Below are 26,760 nucleotides of genomic sequence, written 5' to 3'. Positions count from 1 at the left end.
TGATCCCACCAGCAAACACATCTTCCCCTCCCCTCCCAACATTCCGAAGGGACCGCTCCCTCCGTGACACCATGGTCCACTCCTCACTCACCCCCTCCCCTTCCCCTTCCCACAACACCTTCCCGTGCAAGCGCAGGAGATGCAACACCTGTCCTTTTACCTCCTCCCTTCCCACTGTCCAGGGCCCCAAACACTCCTTCCAGGAGAAACAGCGATTTACTTGTACCTCTTTCAATTTAGTATTCTGTATTCGCTATTCACGATGTGGTCTTCTCTACATTGGTGAAACCAAATACAGATTGGGTGACACCTTTGTTCAGTCCGTAAGTGTGACCCCGAGCTTCCGGTCGACTGTCACTTTAATTCCCCGCTCCACTCTCACTCTGATCTCTCCGTCCTCGGCCTCTTACATTGTTCCAATGAAGCTCAACGCAAGCTCGAGGAACAGCAACTCATCTTTCGATGAGGCACTTTGCAGCCTCTGGACTCAACATCGAGTTCAACAATTTCAGACCGTAACCTCTGCCCCTATTTTTTTTCCTGTTTTTTTCTCTTTCCCACGGCAGCTATTGATGATTCTTCCATTTCCATTTCCATAGAAAATAGGTGCAGGAGTAGGCCATTTGGCCCTTCGAGCCTGCACCACCATTCAATAAGATCATGGCTGATCATTCCTTCTGTACCCCTTTCCTGCTTTCTCTCCATACCCCTTGATCCCCTTAACCGTAAGGGCCATGTCTAACTCCCTCTTCAATATATCCAATGAACTGGCATCAACAACTCTCTGCGGCAGGGAATTTCACAGGTCAACAACTCTGAGTGAAGAAGTTTCTCCTCATCTCAGTCCTAAATGGCCTACCCCTTATCCTAAGACTATATCCCCTGGTTCTGGACTTCCCCAACATTGAGAACATTCTTCCAGCATCTAACCTGTCCAGTCCCGTCAGAATCTTATATGTTTCTATGAGATCCCCTCTCATCCTTCTAAATGCCAGTGAATAAAGGCCCAGTTGATCCAGTCTCTCCTCATATGACAGCCCAGCCATCCCTGGAATCAGTCTGGTGAACCTTCGCTGCACTCCCTCAATAGCAAGAACGTTCTTCCTCAGACTAGGAGACCAAAACTGAACACAATATTCCAGGTGAGGCCTCACTATCTAGACACATCTTTTGTTTTTTTTAAAACTTGCCCCATTACCATCTCCTTTTACCTTGCACCATCATCCCTTTTGTCTCTTAATCTCCTGCCTTCCACCCTATCACAGACCTTCCCTTTTGTTCTTTCCTCCCCTCTCCATTTCCCTGCCTCTACATTTGTTTAAAAACCTGTTAAATCTCTAACTTTTTCCAGTTCTGACAAAGGGTCATCGACCTGAAACGTTAACTCTGTTTCTCTCTCCACAGATGCTGCCTGACCTGCTGAGTGTTTCCAGCATTTTCTGGTTTTATTACTTAAAAATAGATGATCTGGTCAGTATCGCATTGGTGTTTGTGGGAGCTTGCTGTGCGCAAATTGGCTGCCGCATATCCTTCATTCCAACAGTGACTACACTTCAAAAGTACTTCATTGGCTGTAAAATACATTGGGACACCGAGGTCATGAAAGGCGCTATATAAATGCAACATTTTTCTTTTTAAAGGGAATGTAGAAAGTATTCTCCAAACGGTGACTAAACCATAAATGAAAAAATTACATAATCACAGTGAAAATGGGAGACAAAAATAGATGTAGAAATATCGTAGCAGAGAAAAAGAAAGGAACAGGAGAGTAAGAATATACACAAACCCCAGGAGGCAATAAAGTTACATTTTGGCAAGTGTTTTTGGATGAGAGCAGGTAAATGAGACAGAGTGTGCCAGGTATGTGACAGAGAATGGTCAGGGTGCCAGAGCTCAGCGAACTGACTGAATGAGAGAGGATGAAATCAGCAGTATGCCCACGCTGAACCCGTGCCAACAGTCGGAATTAATGAGAAAAGTAGGAAAATAGATTGCAAAGCAAACCAACTGAATGTTGGCCCTCTTCCTCAGCAACATCGTCCGCAGACATGGCATCAGGTTCCGCCTGTGTGCTGAAGAAACCCAACTTTACCTTTCTATATCCCCTTCTCCTTTCACCTCACAATTGATGAAAGTGTCTTCAGCTGTATAGGCCCCAAGCCCTGGACTTCCCTCCCTAAATCTCTTTGCCTCTCTACATCCCTCTCCTCCTTTAAGGTCATCCTTAAAACTCTCCTCTTTGAACAAGCTTTCAGTCACCCCTCCTTTAGCGTGGTATCCATTTTCTTCAGATTCTGCACCGATGAAGCACTTTGGGATATTTCTTATACTAAGGTGCTATACAAATGCAAGCTGTTGTTGTTGCTGAATAACTCCGAAGTAACTCAGCTGACTGACTGCAATGTTTATAACAATAAGACTTACAGAAACATAACAACACAAGAATTAGGAGCAGGAGTAGGCCATTCGGCCCTTCCAACCTGCTCCGCCATTCAATGAGATCATGGCTGATCTTCTACCTCAACTCCACTTGTCTGCCCGATCCCCATAATATCCAAAAATCTAGCGATCTCTGTTTTGAATATGCTCAACAACTGAGCATCCACAGCCCTCAGAGTGAAGAAGTTTCTCTTCATCTCAGTCCTAAATGGCCAACCCCTTATTCTGAGACTGTGACCCCTGGTTCTAGACTCCCCAGCCAGAGGAAACATCCTCCCTGCATCTACCCTGTCAAGCCCTGTAAGAATTTTGTATGTTTCAGATCAACTCTCATTCTTCTAAACTCTAGAGAATATCGGCCTCTCGAGTTCCAGGATCGACACACTACACCCTTAAATTTGCGAGTGAGTGAGTGAGCGAGCGAGTGGAGGGGTTGAGACAAATATTTTCTCACTCTTCCCCTTACTTAATCTCCCTGCGGCATGCACCGTCCTGCTCAGATATGCCTGCTAATTGGCCTTTAAGACTAGCCAATGAAGTTATTCTGGAAGAACCACGATTGCCACTTGGGCAGCACAGCTGGGACCAGGGGCTTCACACATCTGAAGCGGCACTGGAAACCTGAATGCAGGGTGTTTTTGCTCCGACATAGTGTTACGGAGCCGGCCATCGGCCCAGGTCACAACGTGAACTACAGATAAAAGAAAGAACTTCCATTTCTATAGGGCCTTGCACAACCTTAGGATGTCCAAAAGCGCTTTACAGCCAATACATTAGAGGTATAGTCTCTGTTATAACGTAGGAAATGCAGCCACCGTCAGAGAGGATAACCCAGATCCTGGTTACCCGAGACAGGGGATGGCATTATGATAGGAGTCTAGAATCGCATCATTTCCTGTGCAGCAGTCCTGTATCAAAGAAACTTCCAACACATAAGAAATTTATCATCTGCATTCCTGCATATAGGAAAAACTGCTCTATTCCACGGTGGGGGAGGGGTGGAATGTTATCTTTACCCGGAGGGAAAAGACTCCTACAGGGACAGCAACATGTGCATTTACAATAGCGCCTTTAATGTACTTAAACGTCCCAAGGCGCTTCACAGAACTGTTATCAAACAACCGAGCGACATAAGGAGATATTAGGACAGATGAGCAAAAGCTTGGTCAGAGATAGGTTTTAAGGAGCATCTTAAAGGAGGAGAGGGGTAAAGAAGCAGAGAGGTTGAGGGAGGAAATTCCAGAGCTTAGTGCCTTAGCAGCTAAAGGCACGGCCGCAATGATGGAGTGATTAAAATCGGGGATGCTCAAGAGGCCAGAATTGGGGTATAGCAGAGATCTCGGAGGGTTGTCGGGCTGGAGGAGTTTATAGTGAGGAAAAGCACTCCTCGTGTCCCAACTCAAGCTCAGAGACTGTCCGCTGCATCACTGAATTATTCCCACTTGAGCTATTTGTGCACCCACTCGGAGCGCGATAGGTACCTGCCTGTCAAGCTGTGCTGCACCCCCTTAGAACGGGGTCACAACTGGCCTCATAACCCATCTCGGGTAGGATCCTCACAGCTAGCCACGAGGAGGCACTTTCGTCTCGTCAGCGTGCGATGCCTTTAACCCCGTGCTCCAGAGGTGAGAGAGAAGTATCTCCTCCCTCAGCACTAGCCGGCTCTCCCCCCACCACCACATCCCCCCAACCCCAACCCCCACCCATCAGGTTCCCAATTCAATCACTTGCCTGTGTTTCGTGGGATCCGTGGTTACTGTGATGAATTCTGGTGCATTCTCCATGGCGTCGAAATATTCGGTCTCCTCATCTTCATCACTTGTCTCCCCTTTCCCGTGTCTCCCTCTCACTGCATTTAAACACATTTACATTAAAACATATCCACTGTCATGTAGAATGCACACACTGCAATGTTCTTTTTTCTGGCAAACATTTGTGCTGATTAAAGTGCGGAATGTCAGTGCTGGGAATGGAACAGTTTATAACTCCCTCCACAATGCTCCATCAATCGCCAGAAGGCCAGGCATAGCACAAGCTAGAAGTAAAATAAAGCTGCAAAAATGTACACAGCCAGAGAGTATATTTTGCTCCCCATGTAACGTGAACCCCCCCCAGAGTATCCGGCAAAGTAGCCAATTCTCTGAGGCTGCTCCGCCAACTCTTTTACTGAACGGTTATTGTAGCTTTGGTAAAAGAATGTGGGGGGAGAATTTCCATGGGGGGGTTTTCGGATCACATTCCAGCAAGAAGATAAGCAGAAACCCTGGAGAAACGGCATAAAGGGTCACGTACGTCATTTCTGCCAAAATCACCATGGGAGATTCCATCTGTCTTATCTCTTCACACAGGAACAAATTACGCCTCAAACCCAACCCTCGAGTGAGCAGCCCCAACTGCACCCATGCGACATCTCCATATCCCACATCGCTCGTCCTCACAGCCTCCCGGAGTGGAAATGTCAACTCACTGCCAAACTGTGAGCAGTTGTTGTCCCCTGGACTTGCGCCCTGTTAGCACACCAACAGATCAAGAACAACAGCATTTCTGATTCATTCACAAGTGGGAGGGGAACATGTATCGGAGCAAGGTGTGTGTCACTTCAAAAACATACGGGGGCAGAATGAATATGAGGCACAATGCATCAGGTTGGTTAGCATAACACCTATCCATTCTGATGAAAAAGGAGCTCGAAGTGATTAAAGTTGGACGGTCATATAACGTTACAGGAATCCACTGTACTTAATCCACCCTCACAGCACCACCTACGTTTAGAATGGTGTATAAATACATTTGCATATTATATAAAGAGAAACATCAACAAAACAAATTATCTGGTCATTAACACATTGCTCTTTGTGGGAACTCTGTGTGCAAATTGTCTGCTGCGTTTCACTACATTACATCTATTCAAGAAACTGTGTTACATTCGTCAAACACAGCTTGCTTAAACAATGCAATCCTGCCTGAACACCCTGAAACAACCCCACCCCTCCAGCACATTTGTAACTGTACTGGTCAGGTACAGTAACAGGGACAGGAAAGAGACCTTGTATTACACACTGCCAGGGTGACAACGCCGGGGATCAGCCTGCAGATGGGTGTCATTGAGAAGATAGAAAAGCAGAAAATGCTGGAAACACACAGTAGGTCAGTCAGCATGTGTGGAGGTTCAGCGTTCAGAGCCCTTCATAACTTCACTGTACGGAAAAGTGGGCCTTCGCTGTCAAGTAAACCCACCCTAACGAGAGCAGCTGCTTGAAGTATTAGAGCAGTGAACATGATTCATAACCAGCAGTAAAAGACCAACATTACAAAAAGGATACTTAATCTGATCAGCTTAAATTGATTGATGCAGCTGATGGCTTCTGGCGCTCACCCTGGAGAAGGCCCGTTACAACATGTACAGACTTTAACGTCAGGGAATCAACATGTGATGAGCTGTGTTCAATGGGTGTGAATCTTTTCCTCACAGCTTGCCTAATGATGACAGTCACAGCCATGCTCTGTGGAGCCCTGTGCTCAGCTGGCTGTAATAGCTGGCGCACGGTGTACAGCACAACTGCAACATCCGTCCCGTGCTACAATGCAAAACACACCATAATACTCGCAAAATACTGCAGATACAGCATCCTTAATACTCGCAAAATACTGCAGATACAACATCCGTAATACTCGCAAATTACTGCAGATACAGCATCCTTAATACTCGCAAAATACTGCAGATACAGCATCCATAATACTCGCAAAATACTGCAGATACAGCATCTGTAATACTCGCAAAATACTGCAGATACAGCACCCTTAATACTCGCAAAATACTGCAGATACAGCATCCATAATACTCGCAAAATACTGCAGATACAGCACCTTAATACTCGCAAAATACTGCAGATACAGCACCCTTAATACTCGCAAAATACTGCAGATACAGCATCCATAATACTCGCAAAATACTGCAGATACAGCATCCATAATACTCGCAAAATACTGCAAATACAGCATCCATAATACTCGCAAAATACTGCAGATACAGCACCCTTAATACTCGCAAACTACTGCAGATACAGCATCCATAATACTCGCAAAATACTGCGGATACAGTATCCTTAATAATCGCAAAATACTGCAGATACAGCACCCTTAATACTCGCAAAATACTGCAGATACAGCAGCCATAATACTCGCAAAATACTGCGGATACAGTATCCAAAATACTCGCAAAATACTGCAGATACAGCACCCTTAATACTTGCAAAATACTGCGGATACAGCATCCGTAATACTCGCAAAATACTGCAGATACAGCATCCTTAATACTCGCAAAATACTGCAGATACAGCATCCTTAATACTCGCAAAATACTGCAGATACAGTATCCAAAATACTGCAGATACAGCATCCTTAATACTCGCAAAATACTGCAGATACAGCATCCTTAATACTTGCAAAATACTGCAGATACAGCACCCTTAATACTTGCAAAATACTGCAGATACACAGCATCCATAATACTTGCAAAATACTGCAGATACAGCATCCATAATACTCGCAAAATACTGCAGATACAGCATCCTTAATACTCGCAAAATACTGCGGATACAGCATCCATAATACTCGCAAAATACTGCAGATACATACCCTTAATACTCGCAAAATACTGCGGATACAGTATCCAAAATACTCGCAAAATACTGCAGATACAACACCCTTAATACTCGCAAAATACTGCGGATACAGTATCCAAAATATTCGCAAAATACTGCAGATACAGCATCCTTAATACTCGCAAAATACTGCGGATACAGCATCCGTAATACTCGCAAAATACTGCAGATACAGCATCCTTAATACTCGCAAAATACTGCGGATACAGTATCCAAAATACTGCAGATACAGCATCCTTAATACTCGCAAAATACTGCAGATACAGCATCCTTAATACTCGCAAAATACTGCAGATACAGCATCCATAATACTTGCAAAATACTGCGGATACAGCACCCTTAATACCTGCAAAATACTGCAGATACAGCACCCTTAATACTCGCAAAATACTGCGGATACAGCATCCATAATACTCGCAAAATACTGCAGATACAGCACCCTTAATACTTGCAAAATACTGCGGATACAGCATCCATAATACTCGCAAAATACTGCAGATACAGCATCCATAATACTCGCAAAATACTGCAGATACAGCATCCTTAATACTCGCAAAATACTGCGGATACAGCATCCATAATACTCGCAAAATACTGCAGATACAACACCCTTAATACTCACAAAATACTGCGGATACAGTATCCAAAATACTCGCAAAATACTGCAGATACAGAATCCTTAATACTCGCAAAATACTGCGGATACAGCATCCGTAATACTCGCAAAATACTGCAGATACAGCATCCTTAATACTCGCAAAATACTGCAGATACAGCACCCTTAATACTTGCAAAATACTGCAGATACAGCATCCATAATACTTGCAAAATACTGCAGATACAGCATCCATAATACTTGCAAAATACTGCAGATACAGCACCCTTAATACTTGCAAAATACTGCGGATACAGCATCCATAATACTCGCAAAATACTGCAGATACAGCATCCATAATACTCGCAAAATACTGCACATACAGCACTCTTAATACTTGCAAAATACTGCGGATACAGCATCCATAATACTCGCAAAATACTGCAGATACAGCACCCTTAATACTCGCAAAATACTGCGGATACAGCATCCTTAATACTCGCAAAATACTGCGGATACAGCATCCTTAATACTCGCAAAATACTGCAGATACATACCCTTAATACTCGCAAAATACTGCGGATACAGTATCCAAAATACTCGCAAAATACTGCAGATACAACACCCTTAATACTCGCAAAATACTGCGGATACAGTATCCAAAATACTCGCAAAATACTGCAGATACAGCATCCTTAATACTCGCAAAATACTGCGGATACAGCATCCGTAATACTCGCAAAATACTGCAGATACAGCATCCTTAATACTCGCAAAATACTGCGGATACAGTATCCAAAATACTGCAGATACAGCATCCTTAATACTCGCAAAATACTGCAGATACAGCATCCTTAATACTCGCAAAATACTGCAGATACAGCATCCATAATACTTGCAAAATACTGCGGATACAGCACCCTTAATACCTGCAAAATACTGCAGATACAGCACCCTTAATACTCGCAAAATACTGCAGATACAGCATCCATAATACTCGCAAAATACTGCGGATACAGCATCCATAATACTCGCAAAATACTGCAGATACAGCACCCTTAATACTTGCAAAATACTGCGGATACAGCATCCATAATACTCGCAAAATACTGCAGATACAGCATCCATAATACTCGCAAAATACTGCAGATACAGCATCCTTAATACTCGCAAAATACTGCGGATACAGCATCCATAATACTCGCAAAATACTGCAGATACAACACCCTTAATACTCACAAAATACTGCGGATACAGTATCCAAAATACTCGCAAAATACTGCAGATACAGAATCCTTAATACTCGCAAAATACTGCGGATACAGCATCCGTAATACTCGCAAAATACTGCAGATACAGCATCCTTAATACTCGCAAAATACTGCAGATACAGCACCCTTAATACTTGCAAAATACTGCAGATACAGCATCCATAATACTTGCAAAATACTGCAGATACAGCATCCATAATACTTGCAAAATACTGCAGATACAGCACCCTTAATACTTGCAAAATACTGCGGATACAGCACCCTTAATACTTGCAAAATACTGCGGATACAGCATCCATAATACTCGCAAAATACTGCAGATACAGCACCCTTAATACTCGCAAAATACTGCGGATACAGCATCCTTAATACTCGCAAAATACTGCGGATACAGCATCCTTAATACTCGCAAAATACTGCAGATACAGCATCCTTAATACTCGCAAAATACTGCGGATACAGCATCCGTAATACTCGCAAAATACTGCAGATACAGCATCCTTAATACTCGCAAAATACTGCAGATACAGCATCCTTAATACTCGCAAAATACTGCGGATACAGTATCCAAAATACTGCAGATACAGCATCCTTAATACTCACAAAATACTGCAGATACAGCATCCTTAATACTCGCAAAATACTGCAGATACAGCATCCATAATACTTGCAAAATACTGCAGATACAGCACCCTTAATACTTGCAAAATACTGCAGATACAGCATCCATAATACTCGCAAAATACTGCAGATACAGCACCCTTAATACTCGCAAAATACTGCAGATACAGCATCCATAATACTCGCAAAATACTGCAGATACAGCATCCATAATACTCGCAAAATACTGCAAATACAGCATCCATAATACTCGCAAAATACTGCAGATACAGCACCCTTAATACTCGCAAAATACTGCAGATACAGCACCCTTAATACTCGCAAAATACTGCAGATACAGCACCCTTAATACTTGCAAAATACTGCAGATACAGCATCCATAATACTTGCAAAATACTGCAGATACAGCACCCTTAATACTTGCAAAATACTGCGGATACAGCATCAATACTCGCAAAATACTGCAGATACAGCATCCATAATACTCGCAAAATACTGCAGATACAGCATCCTTAATACTCGCAAAATACTGCGGATACAGCATCCATAATACTCGCAAAATACTGCAGATACAACACCCTTAATACTCGCAAAATACTGCGGATACAGTATCCAAAATACTCGCAAAATACTGCAGATACAGCATCCTTAATACTCGCAAAATACTGCAGATACAGCATCCTTAATACTCGCAAAATACTGCGGATACAGCATCCATAATACTCGCAAAATACTGCAGATACATACCCTTAATACTCGCAAAATACTGCGGATACAGCATCCGTAATACTCGCAAAATACTGCAGATACAGCATCCTTAATACTCGCAAAATACTGCAGATACAGCATCCTTAATACTCGCAAAATACTGCAGATACAGTATCCAAAATACTGCAGATACAGCATCCTTAATACTCGCAAAATACTGCAGATACAGCATCCTTAATACTCGCAAAATACTGCAGATACAGCATCCATAATACTTGCAAAATACTGCAGATACAGCACCCTTAATACTTGCAAAATACTGCAGATACACAGCATCCATAATACTTGCAAAATACTGCAGATACAGCACCCTTAATACTCGCAAAATACTGCAGATACAGCATCCTTAATACTCGCAAAATACTGCGGATACAGCATCCATAATACTCGCAAAATACTGCAGATACATACCCTTAATACTCGCAAAATACTGCGGATACAGTATCCAAAATACTCGCAAAATACTGCAGATACAACACCCTTAATACTCGCAAAATACTGCGGATACAGTATCCAAAATACTCGCAAAATACTGCAGATACAGCATCCTTAATACTCGCAAAATACTGCGGATACAGCATCCGTAATACTCGCAAAATACTGCAGATACAGCATCCTTAATACTCGCAAAATACTGCGGATACAGTATCCAAAATACTGCAGATACAGAATCCTTAATACTCGCAAAATACTGCAGATACAGCATCCTTAATACTCGCAAAATACTGCAGATACAGCATCCATAATACTTGCAAAATACTGCGGATACAGCACCCTTAATACCTGCAAAATACTGCAGATACAGCACCCTTAATACTCGCAAAATACTGCAGATACAGCATCCATAATACTCGCAAAATACTGCGGATACAGCATCCATAATACTCGCAAAATACTGCAGATACAGCACCCTTAATACTTGCAAAATACTGCGGATACAGCATCCATAATACTCGCAAAATACTGCAGATACAGCATCCATAATACTCGCAAAATACTGCAGATACAGCATCCTTAATACTCGCAAAATACTGCGGATACAGCATCCATAATACTCGCAAAATACTGCAGATACAACACCCTTAATACTCACAAAATACTGCGGATACAGTATCCAAAATACTCGCAAAATACTGCAGATACAGAATCCTTAATACTCGCAAAATACTGCGGATACAGCATCCGTAATACTCGCAAAATACTGCGGATACAGCACCCTTAATACCTGCAAAATACTGCAGATACAGCACCCTTAATACTCGCAAAATACTGCAGATACAGCATCCATAATACTCGCAAAATACTGCGGATACAGCATCCATAATACTCGCAAAATACTGCGGATACAGTATCCAAAATACTCGCAAAATACTGCAGATACAACACCCTTAATACTCGCAAAATACTGCGGATACAGTATCCAAAATACTCGCAAAATACTGCAGATACAGCATCCTTAATACTCGCAAAATACTGCGGATACAGCATCCGTAATACTCGCAAAATACTGCAGATACAGCATCCTTAATACTCGCAAAATACTGCGGATACAGTATCCAAAATACTGCAGATACAGCATCCTTAATACTCGCAAAATACTGCAGATACAGCATCCTTAATACTCGCAAAATACTGCAGATACAGCATCCATAATACTTGCAAAATACTGCGGATACAGCACCCTTAATACCTGCAAAATACTGCAGATACAGCACCCTTAATACTCGCAAAATACTGCAGATACAGCATCCATAATACTCGCAAAATACTGCGGATACAGCATCCATAATACTCGCAAAATACTGCAGATACAGCACCCTTAATACTTGCAAAATACTGCGGATACAGCATCCATAATACTCGCAAAATACTGCAGATACAGCATCCATAATACTCGCAAAATACTGCAGATACAGCATCCTTAATACTCGCAAAATACTGCGGATACAGCATCCATAATACTCGCAAAATACTGCAGATACAACACCCTTAATACTCACAAAATACTGCGGATACAGTATCCAAAATACTCGCAAAATACTGCAGATACAGAATCCTTAATACTCGCAAAATACTGCGGATACAGCATCCGTAATACTCGCAAAATACTGCAGATACAGCATCCTTAATACTCGCAAAATACTGCAGATACAGCACCCTTAATACTTGCAAAATACTGCAGATACAGCATCCATAATACTTGCAAAATACTGCAGATACAGCATCCATAATACTTGCAAAATACTGCGGATACAGCACCCTTAATACTTGCAAAATACTGCGGATACAGCATCCATAATACTCGCAAAATACTGCAGATACAGCACCCTTAATACTCGCAAAATACTGCGGATACAGCATCCTTAATACTCGCAAAATACTGCGGATACAGCATCCTTAATACTCGCAAAATACTGCAGATATAGCATCCTTAATACTCGCAAAATACTGCGGATACAGCATCCGTAATACTCGCAAAATACTGCAGATACAGCATCCTTAATACTCGCAAAATACTGCAGATACAGCATCCTTAATACTCGCAAAATACTGCGGATACAGTATCCAAAATACTGCAGATACAGCATCCTTAATACTCACAAAATACTGCAGATACAGCATCCTTAATACTCGCAAAATACTGCAGATACAGCATCCATAATACTTGCAAAATACTGCAGATACAGCACCCTTAATACTTGCAAAATACTGCAGATACAGCATCCATAATACTCGCAAAATACTGCAGATACAGCACCCTTAATACTCGCAAAATACTGCAGATACAGCATCCATAATACTCGCAAAATACTGCAGATACAGCATCCATAATACTCGCAAAATACTGCAAATACAGCATCCATAATACTCGCAAAATACTGCAGATACAGCACCCTTAATACTCGCAAAATACTGCAGATACAGCACCCTTAATACTCGCAAAATACTGCAGATACAGCACCCTTAATACTTGCAAAATACTGCAGATACAGCATCCATAATACTTGCAAAATACTGCAGATACAGCACCCTTAATACTTGCAAAATACTGCGGATACAGCATCAATACTCGCAAAATACTGCAGATACAGCATCCATAATACTCGCAAAATACTGCAGATACAGCATCCTTAATACTCGCAAAATACTGCGGATACAGCATCCATAATACTCGCAAAATACTGCAGATACAACACCCTTAATACTCGCAAAATACTGCGGATACAGTATCCAAAATACTCGCAAAATACTGCAGATACAGCATCCTTAATACTCGCAAAATACTGCAGATACAGCATCCTTAATACTCGCAAAATACTGCGGATACAGCATCCATAATACTCGCAAAATACTGCAGATACATACCCTTAATACTCGCAAAATACTGCGGATACAGCATCCGTAATACTCGCAAAATACTGCAGATACAGCATCCTTAATACTCGCAAAATACTGCAGATACAGCATCCTTAATACTCGCAAAATACTGCAGATACAGTATCCAAAATACTGCAGATACAGCATCCTTAATACTCGCAAAATACTGCAGATACAGCATCCTTAATACTCGCAAAATACTGCAGATACAGCATCCATAATACTTGCAAAATACTGCAGATACAGCACCCTTAATACTTGCAAAATACTGCGGATACAGCACCCTTTATACCTGCAAAATACTGCAGATACAGCACCCTTAATACTCGCAAAATACTGCAGATACAGCATCCATAATACTCGCAAAATACTGCGGATACAGCATCCATAATACTCGCAAAATACTGCAGATACAGCACCCTTAATACTTGCAAAATACTGCGGATACAGCATCCATAATACTCGCAAAATACTGCAGATACAGCATCCATAATACTCGCAAAATACTGCAGATACAGCATCCTTAATACTCGCAAAATACTGCGGATACAGCATCCATAATACTCGCAAAATACTGCAGATACAACACCCTTAATACTCACAAAATACTGCGGATACAGTATCCAAAATACTCGCAAAATACTGCAGATACAGAATCCTTAATACTCGCAAAATACTGCGGATACAGCATCCGTAATACTCGCAAAATACTGCAGATACAGCATCCATAATACTTGCAAAATACTGCAGATACAGCACCCTTAATACTTGCAAAATACTGCAGATACAGCATCCATAATACTCGCAAAATACTGCAGATACAGCATCCATAATACTCGCAAAATACTGCACATACAGCACTCTTAATACTTGCAAAATACTGCGGATACAGCATCCATAATACTCGCAAAATACTGCAGATACAGCACCCTTAATACTCGCAAAATACTGCGGATACAGCATCCTTAATACTCGCAAAATACTGCGGATACAGCATCCTTAATACTCGCAAAATACTGCAGATACATACCCTTAATACTCGCAAAATACTGCGGATACAGTATCCAAAATACTCGCAAAATACTGCAGATACAACACCCTTAATACTCGCAAAATACTGCGGATACAGTATCCAAAATACTCGCAAAATACTGCAGATACAGCATCCTTAATACTCGCAAAATACTGCGGATACAGCATCCGTAATACTCGCAAAATACTGCAGATACAGCATCCTTAATACTCGCAAAATACTGCGGATACAGTATCCAAAATACTGCAGATACAGCATCCTTAATACTCGCAAAATACTGCAGATACAGCATCCTTAATACTCGCAAAATACTGCAGATACAGCATCCATAATACTTGCAAAATACTGCGGATACAGCACCCTTAATACCTGCAAAATACTGCAGATACAGCACCCTTAATACTCGCAAAATACTGCAGATACAGCATCCATAATACTCGCAAAATACTGCGGATACAGCATCCATAATACTCGCAAAATACTGCAGATACAGCACCCTTAATACTTGCAAAATACTGCGGATACAGCATCCATAATACTCGCAAAATACTGCAGATACAGCATCCATAATACTCGCAAAATACTGCAGATACAGCATCCTTAATACTCGCAAAATACTGCGGATACAGCATCCATAATACTCGCAAAATACTGCAGATACAACACCCTTAATACTCACAAAATACTGCAGATACAGCACCCTTAATACTTGCAAAATACTGCAGATACAGCATCCATAATACTTGCAAAATACTGCAGATACAGCATCCATAATACTTGCAAAATACTGCAGATACAGCACCCTTAATACTTGCAAAATACTGCAGATACAGCATCCATAATACTCGCAAAATACTGCAGATACAGCACCCTTAATACTCGCAAAATACTGCAGATACAGCATCCATAATACTCGCAAAATACTGCAGATACAGCATCCTTAATACTCGCAAAATACTGCAGATACAGCATCCTTAATACTCGCAAAATACTGCAGATACAGCACCCTTAATACTTGCAAAATACTGCAGATACAGCATCCATAATACTTGCAAAATACTGCAGATACAGCATCCATAATACTTGCAAAATACTGCAGATACAGCACCCTTAATACTTGCAAAATACTGCGGATACAGCGCCCTTAATACTTGCAAAATACTGCGGATACAGCATCCATAATACTCGCAAAATACTGCAGATACAGCACCCTTAATACTCGCAAAATACTGCGGATACAGCATCCTTAATACTCGCAAAATACTGCGGATACAGCATCCTTAATACTCGCAAAATACTGCGGATACAGCATCCTTAATACTCAAAAAATACTGCGGATACAGCATCCTTAATACTCGCAAAATACTGCAGATACAGCATCCTTAATACTCGCAAAATACTGCGGATACAGCATCCGTAATACTCGCAAAATACTGCAGATACAGCATCCTTAATACTCGCAAAATACTGCAGATACAGCATCCTTAATACTCGCAAAATACTGCGGATACAGTATCCAAAATACTGCAGATACAGCATCCTTAATACTCACAAAATACTGCAGATACAGCATCCTTAATACTCGCAAAATACTGCAGATACAGCATCCATAATACTTGCAAAATACTGCAGATACAGCACCCTTAATACTTGCAAAATACTGCAGATACAGCATCCATAATACTCGCAAAATACTGCAGATACAGCACCCTTAATACTCGCAAAATACTGCAGATACAGCATCCATAATACTCGCAAAATACTGCAGATACAGCATCCATAATACTCGCAAAATACTGCAAATACAGCATCCATAATACTCGCAAAATACTGCAGATACAGCACCCTTAATACTCGCAAATACTGCAGATACAGCACCCTTAATACTCGCAAAATACTGCAGATACAGCACCCTTAATACTTGCAAAATACTGCAGATACAGCATCCATAATACTTGCAAAATACTGCAGATACAGCACCCTTAATACTTGCAAAATACTGCGGATACAGCATCAATACTCGCAAAATACTGCAGATACAGCATCCATAATACTCGCAAAATACTGCAGATACAGCATCCTTAATACTCGCAAAATACTGCGGATACAGCATCCATAATACTCGCAAAATACTGCAGATACAACACCCTTAATACTCGCAAAATACTGCGGATACAGTATCCAAAATACTCGCAAAATACTGCAGATACAGCATCCTTAATACTCGCAAAATACTGCAGATACAGCATCCTTAATACTCGCAAAATACTGCAGATACAGTATCCAAAATACTGCAGATACAGCATCCTTAATACTCGCAAAATACTGCAGATACAGCATCCTTAATACTCGCAAAATACTGCAGATACAGCATCCATAATACTTGCAAAATACTGCAGATACAGCACCCTTAATACTTGCAAAATACTGCAGATACAGCATCCTTAATACTCGCAAAATACTGCAGATACAGCATCCTTAATACTCGCAAAATACTGCAGATACAGTATCCAAAATACTGCAGATACAGCATCCTTAATACTCGCAAAATACTGCAGATACAGCATCCTTAATACTCGCAAAATACTGCAGATACAGCATCCATAATACTTGCAAAATACTGCAGATACAGCACCCTTAATACTTGCAAAATACTGCAGATACAGCATCCTTAATACTCGCAAAATACTGCAGATACAGCATCCTTAATACTCGCAAAATACTGCAGATACAGTATCCAAAATACTGCAGATACAGCATCCTTAATACTCGCAAAATACTGCAGATACAGCATCCTTAATACTCGCAAAATACTGCAGATACAGCATCCATAATACTTGCAAAATACTGCAGATACAGCACCCTTAATACTTGCAAAATACTGCAGATACACAGCATCCATAATACTTGCAAAATACTGCAGATACAGCATCCATAATACTCGCAAAATACTGCAGATACAGCATCCTTAATACTCGCAAAATACTGCGGATACAGCATCCATAATACTCGCAAAATACTGCAGATACATACCCTTAATACTCGCAAAATACTGCGGATACAGTATCCAAAATACTCGCAAAATACTGCAGATACAACACCCTTAATACTCGCAAAATACTGCGGATACAGTATCCAAAATACTCGCAAAATACTGCAGATACAGCATCCTTAATACTCGCAAAATACTGCGGATACAGCATCCGTAATACTCGCAAAATACTGCAGATACAGCATCCTTAATACTCGCAAAATACTGCGGATACAGTATCCAAAATACTGCAGATACAGAATCCTTAATACTCGCAAAATACTGCAGATACAGCATCCTTAATACTCGCAAAATACTGCAGATACAGCATCCATAATACTTGCAAAATACTGCGGATACAGCACCCTTAATACCTGCAAAATACTGCAGATACAGCACCCTTAATACTCGCAAAATACTGCAGATACAGCATCCATAATACTCGCAAAATACTGCGGATACAGCATCCATAATACTCGCAAAATACTGCAGATACAGCACCCTTAATACTTGCAAAATACTGCGGATACAGCATCCATAATACTCGCAAAATACTGCAGATACAGCATCCATAATACTCGCAAAATACTGCAGATACAGCATCCTTAATACTCGCAAAATACTGCGGATACAGCATCCATAATACTCGCAAAATACTGCAGATACAACACCCTTAATACTCACAAAATACTGCGGATACAGTATCCAAAATACTCGCAAAATACTGCAGATACAGAATCCTTAATACTCGCAAAATACTGCGGATACAGCATCCGTAATACTCGCAAAATACTGCAGATACAGCATCCTTAATACTCGCAAAATACTGCAGATACAGCACCCTTAATACTTGCAAAATACTGCAGATACAGCATCCATAATACTTGCAAAATACTGCAGATACAGCATCCATAATACTTGCAAAATACTGCAGATACAGCACCCTTAATACTTGCAAAATACTGCGGATACATCATCCATAATACTCGCAAAATACTGCAGATACAGCATCCATAATACTCGCAAAATACTGCACATACAGCACCCTTAATACTTGCAAAATACTGCGGATACAGCATCCATAATACTCGCAAAATACTGCAGATACAGCACCCTTAATACTCGCAAAATACTGCGGATACAGCATCCTTAATACTCGCAAAATACTGCGGATACAGCATCCTTAATATTCGCAAAATACTGCAGATACAGCATCCTTAATACTCGCAAAATACTGCGGATACAGCATCCGTAATACTCGCAAAATACTGCAGATACAGCATCCTTAATACTCGCAAAATACTGCAGATACAGCATCCTTAATACTCGCAAAATACTGCGGATACAGTATCCAAAATACTGCAGATACAGCATCCTTAATACTCGCAAAATACTGCAGATACAGCATCCTTAATACTCGCAAAATACTGCAGATACAGCATCCATAATACTTGCAAAATACTGCAGATACAGCACCCTTAATACTTGCAAAATACTGCAGATACAGCATCCATAATACTTGCAAAATACTGCAGATACAGCATCCATAATACTTGCAAAATACTGCAGATACAGCACCCTTAATACTTGCAAAATACTGCGGATACAGCATCCATAATACTCGCAAAATACTGCAGATACAGCATCCATAATACTCGCAAAATACTGCACATACAGCACCCTTAATACTTGCAAAATACTGCGGATACAGCATCCATAATACTCGCAAAATACTGCAGATACAGCACCCTTAATACTCGCAAAATACTGCGGATACAGCATCCTTAATACTCGCAAAATACTGCGGATACAGCATCCATAATACTCGCAAAATACTGCAGATACATACCCTTAATACTCGCAAAATACTGCGGATACAGTATCCAAAATATTCGCAAAATACTGCAGATACAGCATCCTTAATACTCGCAAAATACTGCAGATACAGCACCCTTAATACTCGCAAAATACTGCAGATACAGCATCCTTAATACTCGCAAAATACTGCAGATACAGCATCCTTAATACTCGCAAAATACTGCAAATACAGCATCTGTAATACTCGCAAAATACTGCGGATACAGCATCCATAATTTCTCGCTGTTGGAGGAAGAAAACTAACCTTACAGCACCCATCTTGAGGACATGCTGGAAATCGATCCCTCTGTCAATGCCGTACTAAAATTGATGAATGCAGGTGTCAACTGTGGAGCCCTGGGATGGTGATCCTACACAAAATCGATTCCGATTATCTAGGATTTCTGCTGGGGTGAGGCCATCTGATTTCCAGCCCTCCCTCCTAGCTCCTGAATGCTGGGAAACCAGACATCCGCCCCCCCAAGTGGCCATTCTTCAGCAATTGGTAGACGACTGGATCCTGGCTGTGGAGAGGGGCAGTGCAGCCAAACCCTTCCTGTTCTTACCCAATGTTCTACACACGCACTTTCCAGCAGGAACCACTAAACTATCCCAACATTCCGATGTACAGAATGCCCCGCTGCTCTTCAAAGAGTGACATGGGATCTTTCACAGCGACCTGAGCTGGCCTTGTTTTGAGACTTATTTGAAAGACAGCACCTCCAACAATGCAGCAGTACTGCACTGAAGTGCCAGTCTGCATTGGTGCTCAAATCACGGAGCAAGTCCTTGAACCCACAACCTTATGACTCGGAGGCAAGAAACCTCCAAACTGGGTCAAGCTGACATCTTGTACAAGATGACCTGAAGTGAGTTGCTCGAGGAGATGCGTGACCTCCATTCACAGCCTCCTTTCAGCCGAGTGGGAGCCAGGCTCCACGCCACGGGGCAGGCTCCGACACGCTGTTCGCTGTGGGCTTCAATGAAGGTTTCTCAAAGGCCGGCCGGAACACGCAAACTAAAATGTTTCCTTCAAGGTGGGGGATTTGAAAAATGTTTTCCCCCTAACTACAAAAGGGTAGAAGGAAGTTTATATCGAGAGCATTTGTCCTCTCCTTTAATGAACCGTGCAGCTGGAGGAAGTGCCAAGAAGACTGAGAGACGCTCACGATCAAACCCCGTCAGACCAAGAGGACAGTAATCAAACGGAAGGATTAAGATGAATATCTAAAACATTCAAATATGTCTTGGATTTGGATGTGAGAACTCAAAGCAATCAAAGCTTCTCTCAGCCTGGGATTTGGGATAAGGAGTCTGTCCTCTAACAATTGCACTGTCTCTCAAACACACACTCACAATCTCACCATTACGCATTTATTCACCATCTCACACAGAGTAATAACTGATCTCCAAGTGTTCAAACACACTACACACTATTCAAGTAGGAGCACGATGCTAAGAATGATATAAGAAATAGGAGCAGGATAAGGCTATTCAGCCCCTCGATCCTGCTCTGTCATTCAATATCGTGGCTGATCTTCAACATCAACTCCACTTTCCCACCCAATCCCCATATCCCTTGATTCCCTTAGTATCCAAAAATTTATCGATCTCAGTCTTGAATATACTCAACGACTGAGCATCCACTGCCCTCTGGGGTAGAGAGTGCAAAAGATTCTCCACCCTCTGAGCGAAAAAATTCTCATCTCAGACCTAAATGTCCGAAGACTATGAACCCTAGTTCTAGATTCTCCAGCCAGGAGAAACAGCCTTCTCAGAATTTTATAAGTTTCAATGAGTTCAACTCTCATTCTTCTAAATTCCAGAAAATATTAGTTAGTATGATCAGGATGAAACTGAACAGATTAGAATATATATATATATATATATATATATCGTGCTTAGGGCGTTCAGTTCCTGTCCGCAAACCATATTTTCTATTGGCACAATTTTGGGTCACGTTTTTGTGTCGACATTTACGATTGCAAATTGATCTGTCAAGCTGTCCCACTCAGTTTTGCTATGAGGTTATGCGACCCTAACCAGCTAAAGGCACACCTGCCAATGCTGGGGCAGAAGGAGGGATGTGCACAAGAGGAGAGTCAGAGGAATGGAAATCATGGGGTGAGGATTGCAGAGATGGAGGAGGTTACAGAGACAGGGACAGGCAAGGCCATGGAAAGAATATTAAATTTGAGCTATTAAGGGATCAGGTGCCATTGGAGGTTGGTCACGATGGGCACACGGGTCTTGATGTGGGGTGGGATACAGAAAGCTGAAGTTTACAGAGGTGGATGATGATAGGCCATCCAGGAGAGCATTGGAGTAATTGAGTCTGGAGGTGTCAAAGTCAATATTGAGGGGCAAAGATGGGTGATGTTATGGAGGTGGGAAAAGACAGTCTTTATATTGAAGAGGACATGGAATCGGAAACTTGGGGTGGAACAGGGTGCTGAGATTGCGAACAGTCTGATTCAGCCTGCGACAACAACTCACAATCACCCTGAAAAATAGAAAACCAATTCTTTCATCCTGCCTTCTGACCTGCAGTCTAAAATGAGCAAGAAGCTTCCAATCTGCAAAGCTCCATTGCTACAGAACAATTAAACCCTGACTGACCTCACCATCTGTTTACTTAACAATCAATTCTTATGGACTTGAGACACAGCTTCAGTCCACCAGCAGATTAATATGTTGTGCTTTACATTGTCGAACACTCCTGGTCAGCGCATCATTCAATTTACTGTGTATATTCTTGAAAATGATGCTGCCGGATATATTGTGCAATAAGACAACTAAGAGGGTAATTATGACTTTGAGTCACTGAAGGCGATGGAAATGAAAATTGGCAAAGATGCATAATGGGCAGCAGAATCGATGTCGCCCATTGTACACGATTACCCAAAGTCAAAATGACCCAAGTGATAAGGGGACATAATGCTCCTGTATATAATATAAACGGCAGAATAGGATAATAAACATTCCTATTCAAGAATTAACATGTAACTAATAAAATAAAGGTATTATAATCTTACCATATTTCATAAATAGTTCAGCAAAACGTCGAGAAATATTTCTCGTTTATAAATTTGAGATCAGATTTTGGACTGCACATTTTGAATGTGTACTAAACGCTGTCGATGTAACATTGAAAATGTTTTGCTGGCCCAATCCGGAGCTTCTGCCTTTATCCTGAATGATGATGAGTCACTCAGTATTCCAGACTTGTATTGGCAACCTCCTGGAGGCAAGATGTGGAAATAAGGGTCTTGCACGTCATTTGCAGCAAAGTACTCCCTGAGGAGGGGAAGGTCCTTTTGCAACATTTCACTCTCCACCTTCGAGCTTTATGCTAACAAGGACATTTTCAGCTAACTGTCAAATACCATTGACAGAATTGGATTGCCTGCCTTAGGTGATCCATTCTCCCAAGCAAAAAGCTGCTCCGAGCATTTTCCAGAAATAAGATGCTGACCGTTGTTTATGCTCCTTCATCCTTCACAATCAGACTCCCCAACTACAGGTAATGCTTTGTTGACTGCTGCGCTGCTTTGGTTGGGCATGTTCAGAATCCTTGGTCTCTTCCACTTCAACACCATGCACAGTTTATGGGCTCAATTATCCCTAAAACTTTTTTTTGGCGTACTTGAAGAGTTCAAATTCGCCCCCAAAAAGTTCTAAGTTTCCCCGTTTGATTTCTTCATTTTGGCGCAGCCTAACCTGTCCTTTAGTTTTGGGGGTGGAGCCTTGATCTGCGCCAAAGAGATCAGGTTGCCATGGTAATCAGGGACACAATGCGAGCTGAGGCTGCAAAGTGAAACATACGGCCAGCTCGCAACATGCACAAGCACATTAAAATACATTGTAGCAACTTAAAAATACACAAAAATACGTTGCAGCAACTTACCTTGTCGGTGCCGATCCCCACCCCTAGCCTTGGCCGAGTGGCCTCCCAGTCTGCTCCCCCGCCCGTCGCAAGCCCAGAGTGCCTTGCCGGACTGCTTCCCCCACCCCTAGCCCTGGCCGAATGGCCTCCCGGTCCGCTGCCCCACCCCTAGCCCTGGCCGAATGGCCTTCCAGTCCGCTCCGCTGCACCTATCCCAGGCCGAGTGGCCTCCTCCTTCCCAGTCACCGCGCCTAACTATACCCGAAAGGCTTCCCCTCTCCCCCCCCTCTCTATCTCTCCTGCTGCTGCTGTCCGGGCATCTGCTGCACCCTCCTGCGCCGATTTCCTTACCTGCGCCGATTTCTTGAACTCTCCGGAAGGGTTTTCTGGAGAGGCCACATACGCTGGCCTAAGCAGAAGTGGAGTAACTCTCAGCTGGCCAAACTTGCCTAAATGGCCAGAATTGGCCCGGGTGGCAGGTTACATCCCCTTTGGCTGAAAAAAAAACTTGCCTAAAAAAATCGTCCCTTCTGAGTTACACTGGTGCAAATCGATTGGGGAAACTGTTTTTTTTTAAAAAACTTAGGCCCAAGAAAGCGGCCTGCTCAAAAAAAACGCTGTAAATCACTGGGGAAAATTGAGCCCACATATGTGTGTTGCCTATTTTTTCCTCCTATGTGCAGTACTTGCCCACTAAATCAAGGTCCAACCAGTTTTAGGAGGGGGTGCTTCTGATGCCACTGCACCAGATACATGTGCAGTGCAGTGTAGAAAGTGATGCTCCCATCTCTTCCAAAGCCACATAGACCTTTGATGGTCACCCTGCCTGGTGTTCCTTTCTATTGGCTCCAATTAAAAGGAAAATCTGTCGGGTTGTATAATGGGCGGCTGATCCACGATCGCCCATGTTACACCCGCCTAAGGTGAAAGTTCTGCTCCTCGTCTAATTCTACCCCTTTGAACATAGGAACAGGAGGAGGCCATTCAGCCCCTCGAGCCCGTTCCGCCATTCAATTAGATAATGGCTGACCTGTATCTCAACTCCATTTACCCACCTTAAGCGCCACATCTCTCGCGATCTTCACCCAACAAAAATCTATCAATCTCAGTTCTACATTTTTAATTGACCTAGCCTCAACATGCTAGTCAGAGTAGGAATCTCAGGATAGCTCAGATGAATATGTGGCTTGAAAAATGGTGCAGAAGGGAGGGATTCAAATTCCTGGGACATTGGAACCGGTTCTGGGGGAGGTGGGACCAGTACAAACCGGACGGTCTGCACCTGGGCAGGATCGGAACCAATGTCCTAGGGGGAGTGTTTGCTAGTGCTGTTGGGGAGGAGTTAAACTAATATGGCAGGTGGATGGGAACTTATGCAGGGAGACAGAGGGAAATAGAAGGGGGGCAGAAGCAAAAGATAGAGAGGAGAACAGTAAAAGTGGAGGGCAGAGAAACCCAAGGCAAAAAGCAAAAAGGGCCACATTACAACAAGATTCAAAAGGGGCAAAGTGTGTTAAAAAGACAAGCCTGAAGCCGGGGGCGGACAATAATCAAGGGAATAATGGAGGCATGTGAAAAAGGAACGGCAGTAATCATGGGGGATTGGTCAAATCAAATCGCACAGGGTAGTCTTGAGGAGGAATTCATAGAATGCATGTGGGATTGTTTCTTAGAACAGTATGTTACAGAACCTACAAGGGAGCAAGCTATCTTAGATCTGGTCCAGTGTAATGAGACGATAATAAACGATCACCTAGTAAAAGATCCTCTAGGAATGAGTGATCACATTATGGTTGAATTTGTAATACAGATTGAGGGGGAGGAAGTAGTGTCTCAAACGAGCGAACTATGCTTAAACAAAGGGGACTACAGTGGGATGAGGGCAGAGTTGGCTAAAGTAGACTGGGAACACAGACTAAACGGTGGCACAATTGAGGACTTTTAAAGAGCTCTTTCATAGTGCTCAACAAAAATATATTCCAGTGAAAAAGGGCAGTAAGAGAAGGGATAACCAGCCATGGATAACCAAGGAAATAAAGGAGAGTATCAAATTAAAAATCAATGCGTATAAGGTGGCCAAGGTTAGTGGGAAACTAGAAGATTGGGAAAATTTTAAACGACAGCAAAGAATGACTAAGAAAGCAATAAAGAAAGGAAAGATAGATTACGAAAGTAAATTTGCACAAAACATAAAAACATAGTAAAAGTTTTTACCGATATATAAAACGGAAAAGAGTGACTAAAGTAAATGTTGGTCTCTTTGAAGATGAGAAGGGGGATTGAATAATGGGAAATGTGGAAATGGCTGAGACCTTAAACAATTTTTTTGTGCTTCGGTCTTCACAGTGGAAGACACAAAAACCATGCCAAAAATTGCTGGTCACAGGAATGTGGGAAGGGAGGACCTTGAGACAATCACCATCACTAGTGGCGTAGTGCTGGACAGACTAATGGATCTCAAGGTAGACAAGTCCCCTGGTCCTGATTAAATGCATCCCAGGGTATTTAAAGAGATGGCAGAAGTTATAGCAGATGCATTCGTTATAATCTACCAAAATTGTCTGGACTCTGGGGAGGTACCATCAGATTGGAAACCAGCTAATGTAACGCCTCGGTTTAAAAAAGAGGGCAGGCAAAAGGCAGGTAACTATAGGCCGGTTAGCGGGGTAAATGCTTGAAGCTATCATTAAGGAAGAAATAGCGGAACATCTAAATAGGAATAGTACGATCAAGCAGACGCAACATGGATTCATGAAGGGGAAATCATGGTTAACTAATTTACTGGAATTCTTTGAGGATATAACGAGCATGGTGGATAGAGGTGTACCGATGGATGTGGTGTATTTAGATTTCCAAAAGGCATTCGATAAGGTGCCACACAAAAGGTTACTGTAGAAGATAAAGGTACGCGGAGTCAGAGGAAATGTATTAGCATGGATAGAGAATTGGCTGGCAAACAGAAAGCAGAGAGTCGGGATAAATAGGTACTTTTCGGGTTGGAAATCGATGGTTAGTGGTGTGCCACAGGGATCGGTGCTGGGACCACAACTGTTTACAATATACATAGATGACCTGGAAGAGGAGACAGAGCGTAGTGTAACAAAATTTGCAGATGACACAAAGATTAGTGGGAAAGCGGGTTGTGTAGAGGACACCGAGAGGCTGCAAAGAGATTTAGATAGGTTAAGCGAATGGGCTAAGGTTTGGCAGATGGAAT

The 26,760-nt window shown here is 42.2% G+C and overlaps 1 protein-coding gene across 4 annotated transcripts in view; it reads right to left on the bottom strand.

Moving 5' to 3' along the window:
* The window catches only part of LOC139268853 (oxysterol-binding protein 2-like), a 426,288-nt gene that overhangs the window by 52,852 nt on the left and 346,676 nt on the right, over positions 1–26,760 (bottom strand). For all 4 annotated transcript variants that reach the window (XM_070887626.1, XM_070887622.1, XM_070887623.1 and 1 more), the window contains one exon: positions 4,171–4,288. In XM_070887626.1, the coding sequence (XP_070743727.1) occupies positions 4,171–4,288 (118 nt within the window). The remainder of the gene's footprint in view (positions 1–4,170; positions 4,289–26,760) is intronic.

Source organism: Pristiophorus japonicus, chromosome 8, assembly GCF_044704955.1.
Source record: "Pristiophorus japonicus isolate sPriJap1 chromosome 8, sPriJap1.hap1, whole genome shotgun sequence".
Lineage (NCBI taxonomy): Eukaryota > Metazoa > Chordata > Chondrichthyes > Pristiophoridae > Pristiophorus > Pristiophorus japonicus.
This window is presented reverse-complemented; position numbering and strand designations above follow the sequence as displayed.